The sequence below is a fragment of the Musa acuminata genome, chromosome BXJ2-5, assembly GCF_036884655.1.
Source record: "Musa acuminata AAA Group cultivar baxijiao chromosome BXJ2-5, Cavendish_Baxijiao_AAA, whole genome shotgun sequence".
NCBI lineage: Eukaryota > Viridiplantae > Streptophyta > Magnoliopsida > Zingiberales > Musaceae > Musa > Musa acuminata.
Genome location: NC_088342.1, coordinates 34730428 through 34744428, shown reverse-complemented (window position 1 = coordinate 34744428; position 14001 = coordinate 34730428). Strand labels below are relative to the sequence as shown.

The following is a 14001-nucleotide window of genomic DNA, read 5'->3' as shown; positions in this document are numbered from 1 at the left end:
CGTTGTTAAAAGAATAAACTATCATGTACACTTTTATTGTTTAACTATTGTGTATGCACGTTGCATATAATTGATACATGATTTTATTTATTATATAAAAATTATTATTATTTTTAATATAAATTTTATAATAAATTAATATATTATTATTTTATATTAAATTATTAATATATATATATATATATATATATATTATAAATATTAAAATTACTTTTATAAATTTTTTTTTGAAGTACCTAGTGTGATTGCTGGATATATTGTTGACATCTTCGGACCTCCTGCATTCTCCTGCCATGGCATGATTCTGAAAAATCTACTTTTCAGGTACTATATAGTAATTGCATTTAATTACATTGGCAAAACATGTCACATTTACTGGGCTGCAACCCCGTCGGGAAAGGGGTTACAAACTCATGCGCATAACACGTGACCACTGTCCATCTAAAACCCTTGCTGGTCAGTACTCTTCGCCCTCCCATTCCGTTCGCAGCCGATATTTTTAGGGTTTTACCTCACACCCTCTTAGCGATGACGCGGCGAATACTGATCGCTAAGCTCCACACCCTCTGCCGGTCCTCGCGGGCTCTCTCGCTCCCCCGCGCTTGCCCTTCCCCTCTTCTCCGCTTCCGTCCCCTCGTCGCCGTCGCCACTGAATACCCCCTGCTCCGCCTCAACTCAGTCGCCGACGCCTCAGGGACCAGATGCTTCTCCACCCGGCCGACGACGTCTTCACTCAACGATCCGTCACCGAACTGGAGCAACCGCCCTCCCAAGGAGACCATCCTACTCGACGGCTGTGACTTCGAGCACTGGCTTGTCGTCATGGAGCCCGCCGATCCCTCCCTCACTCGCGACGAGATCATCGATAGCTACATCAAGACCCTGTCCCAGGTTCTTGGAAGGTGATCTTTTCTTTTCTTTCCCCCTTCCCCTCCTTTTCTCTCCCTCCTTTCTTCTATCTTATTTTGTATAAAATATTTATATCAAGACCCTTCTACATCCTCTCTCCTCTATCAAATTATTGAGTAATTATTTGCGATCTTCCCTTTTTTTTTTGCAAAGAAAATATATCATATAAGGTTTCAAACCCTCAACCTTTGATAAGAAGATTTTGTACACCGCTATTTTACCAATATTTAAGGTATACACATAATAAAAATATATCAGATGAGGTTTTGAACCCTCAACTCTTGTTTATTTGTTGCTAGGTTGCAACAAAAATTCAAGGTTGTTTAGATTAATATATGGAGGTGGTTTATGTAGAATGTTGTCTGTATTTTTAAACATGTGTCTGTCTCAAGGGCCGGATTTTAGCTTTATTTTCTGCCGCTGATTACATAGTGTCATGTATGATTTATGGATATTCTTTCACGTGAGCTCTATAGTTTCTTGTCTTCTTGTTATCCTTAGTCTTGTCTCCTTCAAATGTGAACTATTTCATCTGTTACTGTTCTGTGTCAAATTTAGGTTGTGTAAGCTGATTTTACAAATGAAGTAGATGAAGCTCCATAAACTATTAAAGCTACAATACTTTTCTTTGATCTAACTTTTTGCAAATATCCATTTAGGTCTTCCGATGTTTTATGTCTTGTATGTTCTCTTGACAATTTATGCATCGTGCACCTGTTAGGTTCATTGTGAAAGGCATTGATTTAGTATTTGTTGTCGTGCATTGTAATCTCCTTTACATTTGATGACTTTTGTCTCATCTCTTTGCCCTTCAATTAATATTATGTTACAGTGAAGAAGAAGCGAGGATGTCAATTTATTCGGTGTCGACAAAGCATTACTTTGCTTTTGGGTGCAAAGTATCTGAAGAGATCTCATATAAGATCAAGCGTATGTTTGTTTTACTTAGTTCTTATTTTATACTTCCGTAAATATGTTTGTTCTTTCCTTTAAATTTTCCATGTATAATGCAGCTTTGCCGAAGGTCCGTTGGGTCCTGCCTGACTCATATTTAGATGTGAAGAACAAAGATTATGGAGGTAAATACCAGAAGAAAACTTATATGCTTTTCCTTTTTTTGCATCCTTTTCTTCTCTATAAATAACATAAAGATAAAAAAACAGTATATCGTGCTTATACACTGTTAACATGTGGTCTCTCAGGTTGTTACCATTATGATTGGTTAATTCCTTCTCATATTTCTTTTGTTTATTCTACAATAAAATGCATCGTTTTACTGGCTTTGCTTTGGTTATTGCCTTCTATAGCTTCCCCGTTCTTGTATCTCATAGCTGTAATAAAATATGATTATCACATTTAGTCATAGATGAGCATATAAAACACACAATAGTAATGAGGAGGTTACCCAGTTGGAGATTGTCAGAGCAGTTTTTTCAATATACAATGCACAATTTCATTCAAAAGGTTTACAAGATTTGCATTGGTCCATGGTAAATCTAACAAGCTAAGCTACCTTAACAAGCATTTCATTAAAGAAGTGTAATTTCATGGCCGTTAAGAGGATTGCTATCATAAGATTTTACTATGGTCTCTTTCATGATTGTATTATGTCAAATGAGTTTTGGTCAAATGTAAGCGGACATGGTTGTTACTGCATATTGCTTATGGTTGTTTACTCTGAATATATATGTACAGTGAAGCATCTTTTACTGGAGTTTAGGATTGCTTCAGTAATTTCTTTATCACTAACAAATTTTTTCTTGATCTTCTCTGAACATTTTCAATCTATAATTTGTAAGCTGTTAACGTTTGTTGAACCTAGTTGATTGATAATTGTTTGAAATAACAAGTGACAAGATGGGTCAAAAAATTTACAAATACATCTATAGAGAGGTAATTGATCCAACTCAAAATTTCTACCACATCGTATATGATAAAATTTTGAATATAGAACATGAATTGAATATTCTCTTTATAAGCAGCTCATTTCATTAATTAAAGTAGGTATATATGATCAACATGGGAAAAGAAACATGTTTATGTATGAGTATGTTTTGTTCTATAAGCTGGCATAACTGCATCCACCAATTGCATTTTGTGGTCAAGCACACATCAGTGTATGATGGTGCTGGAGAAATCTATGCTGGCTTGACTGATGGTTTTTCTCCACGATGTTGCATAGGATGGAGTTTAGATTTCATTTAATAGGCTTTATTATGAGATCAGTTAGTGAAAATACAAGACAACATTGTATCTGCAGCATTAATTTTCCCTTCTATATGTCAATATAATTTTTACTTTTATATGTATGTAGTAGGTAATGTTGCTCATATTCTTTGGTTTTAAAATTATGTGCTGCTTCAGTTGCTGCTTTTGTTCCATTAGGTTTTGCAGTACTAGGACTGAATTAGTTTCTGCACATAGATGAAAATAACATATTGTTGAGTTTGTTGAAATAGTGCTAGCTACTTGCATCAACTTTTAGCAAGATGCTAATTGAGATTCTTAGTACACTTTAGATTGTTAATATTGTACTTTATTTGGTTATTTGTCATCCCTGACTGCTTTTGAGTGTTGAATATTGCTGCTTACAGCATGAACAGAGGATGATAACTTGACTTGATTGCTTCTGTATGGGCCTTTTTCTTTCCTTAGTTGGTACTTCTCAATTTGCAAATTCTGAAGCTGAGTTCACCATAAGATAAACCATATTGATCTTTTTTCAGGAGAACCATTCATAGATGGTACAGCTGTTCCCTATGACCCTAAATACCATGAAGAGTGGGTGAGGAATAATGCACGTGCACAAGAGAGGTCGAGGCGGAACGATAGGCCTCGCAATTTTGATCGATCACGGAACTTTGAGAGGAGAAGGGAAAACATGCAGCACTTCCAGAATAGAGAAGCACCACCAATGCAAAACCAGCAGGAGTTCCAGAATCGTGATGCACAGAATGCAATGCCACAAAATGCCCAGAGTCCTATGCCTTCTAGAGATGTTCCTCCAACACCTAATCGTGATCCCCATACCATGCCACCACCTAACTACATGCCAAATGCTGGAAGTAGCTATGGAGGGGGCGGACAAGGCTATCAAGGAGGCCCTGGTTATCAAGGGGGTGGTCAAGGGTACCAGGGCAGCTATCCTGGAGGCAATATGCCAAGTGGTCCTGGTTATCAAGGTGGCCGCCCTGGTTACCAGGGAGATTCCCGTGGTTATCAAGGAGGCGGCACTGCTGGTGGAAATGCAGGAGGCATTATGCCAGGTGGTTCAGTCTATCAAGGAGGCAGCCCCGGTGGTTATCAGGGAGGTGGCCCAGGTTATCAAGGAGGCAGCCCTGGTGGTTATCAGGGAGGTGGCCCAGGTTATCAAGGAGGCAGCCCTGCAGGTTATCAGGGAGGTGGCTCTGCATATCAAGGAGGTAGCCCGCGTTATCAGGGAAGCAGTCCACCTTATCAAGGTGGCTTATCTGGTAATCAATCTGAAAACTCTAGTTATGAAGGAAGCAGCCCCAACTATCAGCAGGGTGGTGGACCTGGGTACCAACGTGGGGCTCCTTATCAAGGAAGAGACATGCCTGGAAGAGATCAATAAGCGGCATTCTACGTATCGTGTGCAGAATTGGTATAAAATGCTAGAGTTTCTTCTGTTACAATGACATGCGGGTTGACTCTCTTAGGGACTGAAATTTTACCTTCGTCTGCACTGTTTATTGTTTCAAGGACATCTTTTAGCTTCTGGAACATAATATCTAAGAATATATCAGATTTAGAATTGTGATCCAGTGGTTGCATCTAGTTGGAACTGCTACGAACAGTATTTCTCATAATTACTCGCGTAGTGCTTTTTTGAATATTTTGCTTCATCGGCAGTATTTATTTATCAATGAATTTGGCTGTTTTATCCATGATGCCCCTATTTGTTCTTTAATGATCGACTTTCATGTGGTTGTTATCATTCTTTAAATGCATCACTGTAATCATCCGCTCGGGAAGAGGAGAGAAATCATTGATTAATAATTAAAGAATAAATTTTTAAATCAAGATAAATAATTAAAGAATAAATTTCAAAATAAAGAAAAAAATAGATGTAACTCCTCCTGTATATTCTCTCACGTCTTACTCTCCCATTAAAACATACAACAGGTATATATGGATTTTTTATAAAACAATTAAATCTATTTATGGTCGGTTTTAATTTGAAATCGTCGACCAATCAAGTAGGGTCTCCACCTCGCTGCGCGCACAATGACGAGCATCTCCTTATCATATATTGACTTATTTTGATTGGAGGGAGATAATGTCTTGTTAGTGTATGCGAGTGGTCGACCATCTTGCATGAGAATGACTCCAATTCCGACTCCAGATGCGTCAGCCTCAATAATGAAGGGTTGGTTGAAATCTGGTAGTGTTAGCACCGGTGTCGTCGTCATGGCTGCCTTAAGTTTGTCGAAGGAAGCAGAGGCTCTGTCCAACCATTGGAAGACATCTTTTTCCAGTAAGGAAGTGGTGCATTGATCTTTCCATAGTTTTTCATGAACTTACGGTAGTAGCCTGTTAAACTTAGAAAGCCATGTAGCAATTTTATATTTCTCGGGGTCGGCCAGTTTTGCATTGCTCCAATTTTAAAGGGGTCCACTGCCACACCTTCCTCTGATATGATATGGCCAAGATATTCCACCTTCTATTGAAGAAAGCAAAAATTCGTAGTGGTTGTTGTGTGTTCAAAAGGTGGTTTTCGGTATGTCTTCTTCGCACGCTCGTATTTGATGATACCCGGATTAAAGGTCCAGCTTTGTAAAGATTTGTACTCCCTTTCATTTAGCAATTCATCTACTATTGGAATAAGGTATTTGTCCTTGATGGTTATGCCATTGAGAGCTCGGTAATCAACAAATATTTGCCTTGTTCCGTCCTTCTTGCGTACAAGTAGCACCGGTGAAGAGTAGAGGTTGCAACTTGGCCGAATAACTCATGTTTCGAGCATCTCTTTTACAATCCTTTCTATTTCATCCTTCTGGAGATGTGGATACTAATATGGCTGAGCATTTGCTGAAGATTTGCCTGGAAGGATCGTTATACAATGATCATGCCGACGGGTAAGAGGTAGGTTGCGCGGTTCGTCAAATATATTTGAAAATTCAGCAAGCAAAGGAAGTAGATTTGGATCTTCAAATTCTGTTGGCTCTCCCTTAGTTTGCTACTCAAGTTGTACCAAAAAGCCGCTGCATGCTTTATGCAAAACCTTCTCCATTTGTTGTATGCAAATCGTTGTTATGTCGCCCCCACGTTCCTCGTGCAATGTCACCTGTTTCTCCTTACTGTAAAATTTTATAATTAGTTTCATAAAATTTCAGGAAATATCACCTAATGTCGTCAACCATTTAATTCTGAGCATGGCCTCATGATTGTTAAGAGGGAGAAGGAAGAAATATGTAATTATCTCTTGATCCTGTAGCAATAGTTTCTTCTGCGGGCGCCTACGATCACAATTCAAAATCCGTCTGTCAGTGACCTTAACATCAAACCTGTAGTGATTCTCGATAGGTAATACTATCCAAACAACAAGCTTACTATTTAGGAAGTTAGTAGTGCTGCCCGTGTCGATGAGAACAGTGATCGGTTGTTGTTTGAGAAGGTCTCCAACTTTCATCGTTTGCGGGTTTGAGTAGCCGGCTAGTGTGTGTACTGTAACGTCAGTCGGTTGTAGCTCTTCTTCCGCATCTTCTTTATATTCAAGGTTCTCTTTTGAATGTTCAATGACCTATTCTTCTATTGGTTCAATCATAAGAAGTCTCCCTTTCATCGTTTGCGGGTTTGAGTAGCTAGCTAGTGTGTGTATTGTAACGTCAGTCGGTTGTGGCTCTTCTTCTGCATCTTCTTCGTTATGTTTAAGGCTCTCTTTTGAATGCTCAATGACCTCTTCTTCTACTGGTTCAATCAAAAGAAGTCTCCCTTTTCTACAGCAATGCTTGTAACTCCACGGCTCGTCGTAATGCCAACATAACCGCTTCGTAGATTGCTCTTGAAGCTCTTCTCTTGTCAACTTCTTTGGTACCATGATTCAATCTTCATGATTGAGGGCTTCAGTATTTCTGGTTGAGGAGAAACTCTAGTCCTCCAAGCTTCATGATTCAATCGCTCCTCTTGATGTCGTGCGAAAGAGATGGCTGCCATAAGCGTGTACGGTTGTCGTGCTTTAACTTCTCCCCAGATCTTTGGCTTCAAGCCCTCAATGAAGGTCGTCAATAGCTGTTTTTGAGACCAATCATGAGTTTGATTAGATAACCTTTCAAACCTGGTTTGGTACTCCTGAATGGTAGAGATCAATATTCTCGTAATCGGTTGGTCTGAAGCGGATCAACAATCCTTCTTTGAATTGTCACCATGAAAGGACTCCATAAGTGTGTTCAAACCAGTCAAACCACTGTATGAAATCCCCTTCAAGATGTATAGTTGTAATTTTCACCATAGATGCATCCGCGGTTTTGTGGTACCAAAAATATCACTCCGCATGCGAAATCCAACCAATCGAGTCTCCTTCTTCCCATCTAGGGAAGTCCACCCTCATGCGTGGATAGTTGGGATTGATCATAGAACCTCCCCTCTTTTGGAAGTCATCTCTTCGGGCTTGGTGCGATTGGGCAGAGCTCTATCCTTGATGTGATTTCTTTGGGCTTAGTGGTCGGCCCAATCTGAGTTCAGTAAAGAGTGTCTGAATCGTATCCTCCATTCGTGCCTCAAAAGCTTCGAATTTAGCATTGATTGCCTCCTCAGATGCCATAGTATATGCCTCCAAATCTGTGATGTTATGATCTCTCTTTTGTTGTCGTGTTAAAGGCATGTATAAGTTTAGAGATGTGATGGTCGAAAGGGTTGGTGGATTGGTAGATGTAGGCTGCGGTTTAGGCTTGTTTTGTGGTTGTTTTGGGTGTAGTTTGAGGGTGTGGTTTAGTGGAGTTTAAGGGCTGTGGATGAAAGTTTTGGATTTGTGGTAGATGGTAGCAAAGGTTTGATAGAAATAAGTAGAAGTTGCAGCAAGTATGTGCTGGCTTGTAAGAGTAGAATTGTCGTCGAAGAAACAACGATTTCTCGACGTAATTTCCACCAAAAACTTGAGAGAATTGAGGAGGAAATTGATAGAAAAATCACAGTTTATATGACAGCAAGGATGTCTAATTTAATCAAGAAAATTTCGGCAGTATAACAGCAAGGAAATTGGTGCAAGTTGCGATTACAGAATTCTCGTCGAAAAATTTCAACGGTTTACGATGAAAATTTGCAGAAACACAAAATCATTTTTAGAGATGAATTTCTCAATAGATCAATCTTAGATGGAAGCCAAGATGATCTATAAAGTATATAAGAAATTTCATTAAAAAAATATTACAAATAGATGGGTTAAGGCAACAATATGCTACTGAAATTTTCTGCAGCATAGATTTTCAAGTGTAGCAGATTGGACATAAAAGATCAGTAGTTTATATTGAGAATTTTTCGATGAAACCAAAGGGAAATCCACTATTAGGAAGTGTCAAAGATGGTATAAAAATTTCGTAGAAATTTGGATAGAAAAAGCATAGTAGCAAGATCAAATAGATGGTGCTATGCGGCTGGAATTCTGCAATGTATCTTTCATCATAGAGATGAAAACTTTGTGACGAAAAGTTTATGCAGCAATATAGGAACAATTTTTTTTTTTTGAATTTTCGAATAAGGATAACTAAATTGCAGCAGCAGTAAGGTAGGAAACCAGAACCTGTTGCAATTCACAGGGAGATCAAAGGATGATCCGCGGTGGTGGAGATGATGGCGGAATTCGGCGATGATCTTTTAAGCAATTGTGGGAATTGCTTTGGATGGTTGTGGAGGGTTGATCGATGGCTGTGGAAGGGTAGCGAGACGCCAAGAACGCTGCTATGATACCAGGTGTTAGAACCCTTGTAGATTCTAAACTTGAGGTTGATCTCTTTAGAGGATCGGTCTCCTTGGAACTCTATAGGGGTTCCTCCCTCCAAGTTGCTGCTCAAAGACTACAGAAAAGATTCATCTATTGCTTATCAAAAGAGGAGGAATACATAACTATTTATAGGGCTTCTAAACCCTAACTCATAATAGGACTCCTACTCAAGACTCATACTTCTAACCAACTCCTAATAGGACTCCTACTCAAGACTCCTATTCCTTTACAACTCCTTATTCTTCTCTAAGAAACAACCGCCTAACCCTAGCCGGCCTCTTCACCTCTTTAATAGGGGTCGGCTTAGGTAGGTTTTACATGAATGTTCCTCTCAATTATGACTCTCCTAGCTAAAGTCCTAGCATATTGGTTATATAAGATTTGTGAAGAATAAGATACTTGATCATATTTGTGAGATAGTTGATTATATTCTTGATTTCACTAACTCTATTATGATATTGTTGTGATTCTTTATGTTGTGGCTTAGGAAAGGGCACGGCTTGGTTCAGTCATGATTGTGTAAGGTCATCCGCAAGGTTACTCTGAAAGAAGGCTTCAAGGAGGAAGAGCGAAGAGTCATAATTATCATCTCTTAAGGTGCTCTCTCAATGAATTCACGAGAGGCTTCTAGTCCCGAGTCCCTACACAACAAGCCAACACTGGAGGGGGTGTTCCAGCTTGACCTCTCCAAAGCTTAAGTCAAATTTTTGTTGATAGTGAATCCTGTCCCTTGGCATATGCTTGGGGGTGATTTTTATACCTTCCGTGGGGAACCGACTCCCCTTGTGCACGCTGGCATTCGCCAACATTTCTAGCTAGCAATTTATTTGTTCTAGGGCCATCCTCTTGAGCTCATGCCTTGTGGGGTTGTATTCTTGTTGGCTAGTTTTGCTTGATTTTAGTTGGTGTGGATTTGTAGTATGTTAGGAGGCTAGTTTTGCTTGATTTTAGTTGGTGTGGATTTGTAGTATGTTAGGATCGAGTCGACACTAAGAGGGGGGGGGGGGGGGGGGGCGGGGGGGGGTGAATTAGTGCAGAGGATAAAATGGTTGGTTTTGAAAAGTCTTCGTTTCGATAATGTTAGGAACGAGTCAGTACTAAAAGGGGGGATGAATTAGTACAGTGGTAAAATCACATCGGTTAAAAAAAATAACTTCGTTTCGATTAAAATAGATTTCGGAAATATACTTAGCTTGAAAGCATGTTCATAAACTTATTGAAAGTAGTAAGCAAGTAAAGTGGTTTGTAGTTAAAGTAAATTACTCAAAAGAAAATACAAACTGAGTTTATAGTAGTTCGGTCATCGTGACCTACATCCACTCCCGATTCCTCCTCCGTTGAGGCCATTGGCATCTACTATCGGTCTTCCTTTAAAGGCGAAGACCAATCACCTTTTTCAGCTCTTTCTTCTTTTACCGGGTTTAGGAGATAACTCTTACACCCTCACTTACTCCTCTCTCAAACTATTCTAACACTTAGACTTTTGAGAGTAGTTCACACAAGATTACAACAGCATTTCTTTCTTTTTCACTCTCAATACTTGTGTAGTTTAATCAGGGATGAGAGGGGTATTTATAGGCCTCAAGTTGATTCAAACTTGGAGCTTAAAAATGTCTCATCCCCAGTTGGGGTCTTGGCGGTACCACCGCCTGTGCTGGGCGGTACCACCGCCTGCAGCATTGACACTGGGCGGAATCACCGCTTGACACAGTCTCAGAGACTGTGCCACGACGGTGCCACCAATTGGGTCACTATTTGGGCCTTTCATTGGGCCCAATACAGTTCATACATGGGCCCAAATGGCCCATAATTCGGTTGGCCCAATTTCAATCCCAATTATATGCTAACTATGAAATCTAAGACATTTACTAAGCTAAACAAGTCCGTAAGTCTAGGTTTCTTTCGGCGAGCTTTCGGTGATCTTCCAGCGAACTTCTGACGATCTCTCGGCAATGTTCCAACGGACTCCCGGCAAGCTCCTGGACTTTACGATGATCTTCTTGGTGAGTTCCGACGAGCTTCTTTGGCAAGCTCCTGGACTTCTAGGTCAATTTGGATATAACTTCCGACGAACATCCGAACTTCTGATGAACTCTCGAACTCCCAACGAAATCACGTTCTTGATTCCGAGACTTCATTTTACTTTATGCCTTGATATCGTAGTTAATCCTGTACAATAAAAATATATTTTGATCTAAACAATTAATACTAAGCTAATCAGATGTTGTCCGGCATGTCATTGGTTCATCGACACTTCGTCCGATTCTTCGGCGCATCGTCCTCTCTTGCGGCCTATTACCCAATCGACTAGTTGACCTCTGCAAGTCTTATTTTCTTGGTGCAATATCCGCTCTTCTTGGCCCGATGCCTGAACTCATGGCCCAAAGCCTTCTATCGATATGTCGACCGATCCTTCGGCACGACGTCCAATCTTCTGACATGTTTTTCTCTGGCCCAACTGTTAGGATCAAGAGCACTAAGAGGGGGGGGGGGGTGAATTAGTGCAGCGGAAAACTTTCGATGATTTAAAATGACGTTCGTACGATAAAAATGATTTCGGTAAGAAAGCCGATTCGGAAATCACTTTAACTTGTGATCAAGCGAGATGCAGTTAAAGTAAAGATATAGAGGCAGTTTGTATTTAAGATAGAGAACATAATGTAATTGCAAACCGAAATACGACGTTCGTACGATAAAAGCGATTTTGGTATGAAAGCCGATTCGAAAGTTGCTTTAACTTAGATTAGGCGAAGTGCAGTTAAAGTAAAGCTATGGAGGCAGTTTGTAGTTAAGATAGAGAACAGAAAGTAAATGCAAACCGAGATTTAGAGTGGTTCGGTCAATCTTGACCTACATCCACTTTTGGCTTCCTCTTCCGATGAGGCCACCGACGTCCACTAGAGGCCTTCCTTCAATAGGCGAAGGCCAACCACCCTTTTACAGTTTCACTCCTTTTGACGGGCTTAGGAGACAACGCTTACAAACTTTTCTCTCCTCTCTTGAAAGATCAAAACTTGGAAGAAAAGAGGGAGGAGAACTTCTAGCCTTTATAACACTTTTGAGCTCTAAAAATCATAGAGTAAGATTGGATTTTCGGTGCCCTTTCATTGCTGAAAGGGTGGGGTATTTATAGGCCCCAATCCAGTTTGAATTCCAAGCTCAAAACTATCATTTCTCGGAATTCTGGGGTCTGGTGGTTCCACCGCCTGACTAGGGCGGTTGCACCGCTTGGCAGAGCTCGAAGACTGAGCCTCTGGGTGGTGCCACCTCTTGTCAGGGGCGGTTGCACCTCCTGGCAGAGCTCGGAGACCGAGCTCAGGTGGTGGCACCGCCTGACTGGGTTGGTTCAACCGCTTGGCAAAGCTCGGAGACCAAGCTCCTAGGTGGTGCCACCTCTTGTCAGGGGTAGTTGCACCTCCTGGTAGAGCTCGGAGACCGAGCTCAGGCGGTGCCACCTCCTGACTGGGGCGGTTCAACCGCCTGGCAGAGCTCGAAGATCGAGCTCCTGGGCGGTGCCACCGCCGACCCAAGCGGTGCCATCGCTGGCTAGGAAATCTGGGTCTGAATGGGCTGATCCATTCGGCCCAATCTGGGTCTATCAAGGGCCCAATTTCCCCAAGATTAAGTTAATGGGATCATCTCCGATTTCTAACTTAATCATCATGCTAACTACGATATTTCTTAAGACATTTACTGCAACTTGCTCCGGTGCATCAATCGCTTCTTCCGACGATCTTCCGACGAACATCCGACGAACCCTCGACGATGCCCCTGCGGACTTCCGGCAAACTCCTGGACTTGCGACGATCCACTTTGTGAGTTCTGACGAGCTCCTTTGTCAAGCTCTTGGACTTCTCGGATTTGTTCTCGCAGAACTTCCGACGACCGTCCGGACTTCTATCGAACTCTCGAACTCCCAACGTGATCATAGTCTTGACTCCGGTACAACTCCTGCTACATGTCTTACTTCCATCGTAGTTAATCCTGTACATGTAAAACAAAACATCGATCGAGATAATTAATCCTAAGCAATTAACTAAGTTGTCCGGCATGTCATTGGTCCCTCGACGCTTCGTTCGATTCTTCGGTGCATCGTCCTCTCCTGCGGCCTATTGCCCAATCAGTCAATTGACTCCGCAACTTCGATATCCTTGGCACAATACCCGCTCTTCTTAGCTCGATGCCCAAGTCCACGGCCCGAAGCCTGTTGAATCTCGGATTTTGATGATAAAATCAACTGATGGGTTAATTGATCTAATCCATATTATTGAGTTAAGTGTGTAGGATTAACTACGATAATCAGAAAACATAAAGCAAGAATACCGGAGTCAAGTTCGATGGACATTTAAGAGACCGAAGAATCGTCGGAGATGTTGTCGGAATTGTTAGGATCAAAAGCGACACTAAGAAGGGGGGTGAATTTGTACAGTAGAAAACTTTTATAATTTCAGAAAATATTTCGTATATTTGAAAGAAATTGATTCGAAAAGATAGTAACTTTAAAACATAAGAGAGTGTAATTGTAGTGAAAGCAAGATGAGGAGAAGAAGTATACTTTGCTATGAAATGATTTGCAGTTAAAGAAGATTGCTCAAAATGAAATGCAAACAAGATTTAGAGTGGTTCGGTCAACATGACCTACATCCACTTTCGGATTCCTCCTCTGACGAGGTCTTCGATGTCCACTAAAGGCCTTCCTTCAATAGGTGAAGACTGAACACCTCTTTACAGTATTTTCTCCTTTTCCCGGGTTTAGGAGGTGAACCCTTACAAATTTCACTCCTCTTTCATGGATGGTTACAAGGCTAAGAGATGAAGGAGGAGAACTCTAACTTTTAAAACACTTTAAGGCTCAAGAACTCAAGATTATGCCAATTGGTTTCGTTCTCTTTCATACAGAAAAGTGTGGGGTTTTTATAGGCCACAATGGCTTCAAAATTGGAGCCAAAAAGTGTCACATTCCCGGAATCCGGGGTACTGGCGGTACCACCGTCGTTACTAGGTGGTACTACCGTTGCTGATATGACCCTAGGCGGTACCACCGTTGGCAGCTCTGCTACCGACGGTACCACCGCCCAGGAATCCTGGGGCACTACTTTCCAGGTGGTGCCACTACCGGTCATGTTTTCAGG

General features: G+C 41.0%; 1 protein-coding gene across 1 annotated transcript; it reads left to right on the top strand.

The window, feature by feature from the left end:
- The first annotated feature begins 461 nt into the window (after positions 1–461).
- Positions 462–4763, top strand: LOC135612648 (multiple organellar RNA editing factor 8, chloroplastic/mitochondrial-like). The gene is made up of 4 exons (XM_065109191.1): positions 462–902; positions 1742–1839; positions 1923–1988; positions 3636–4763. The coding sequence occupies exons 1-4, from the start codon at positions 529–531 to the stop codon at positions 4502–4504; spliced, it is 1407 nt and encodes a 468-aa protein (XP_064965263.1). The 5' UTR covers positions 462–528; the 3' UTR covers positions 4505–4763.
- The last annotated feature ends 9238 nt before the right edge of the window (positions 4764–14001 follow it).

Excerpts from the sequence above, each read along its gene's own strand:
- LOC135612648 (XM_065109191.1), top strand. The coding sequence starts at position 529 with ATGACGCGGCGAATACTGATCGCTAAGCTCCACACCCTCTGCCGGTCC. Across the intron at positions 903-1,741 it reads CTGTCCCAGGTTCTTGGAAG|TGAAGAAGAAGCGAGGATGT; the intron begins GTGATCTTTTCT and ends ATTATGTTACAG. Across the intron at positions 1,989-3,635 it reads GAAGAACAAAGATTATGGAG|GAGAACCATTCATAGATGGT; the intron begins GTAAATACCAGA and ends ATCTTTTTTCAG.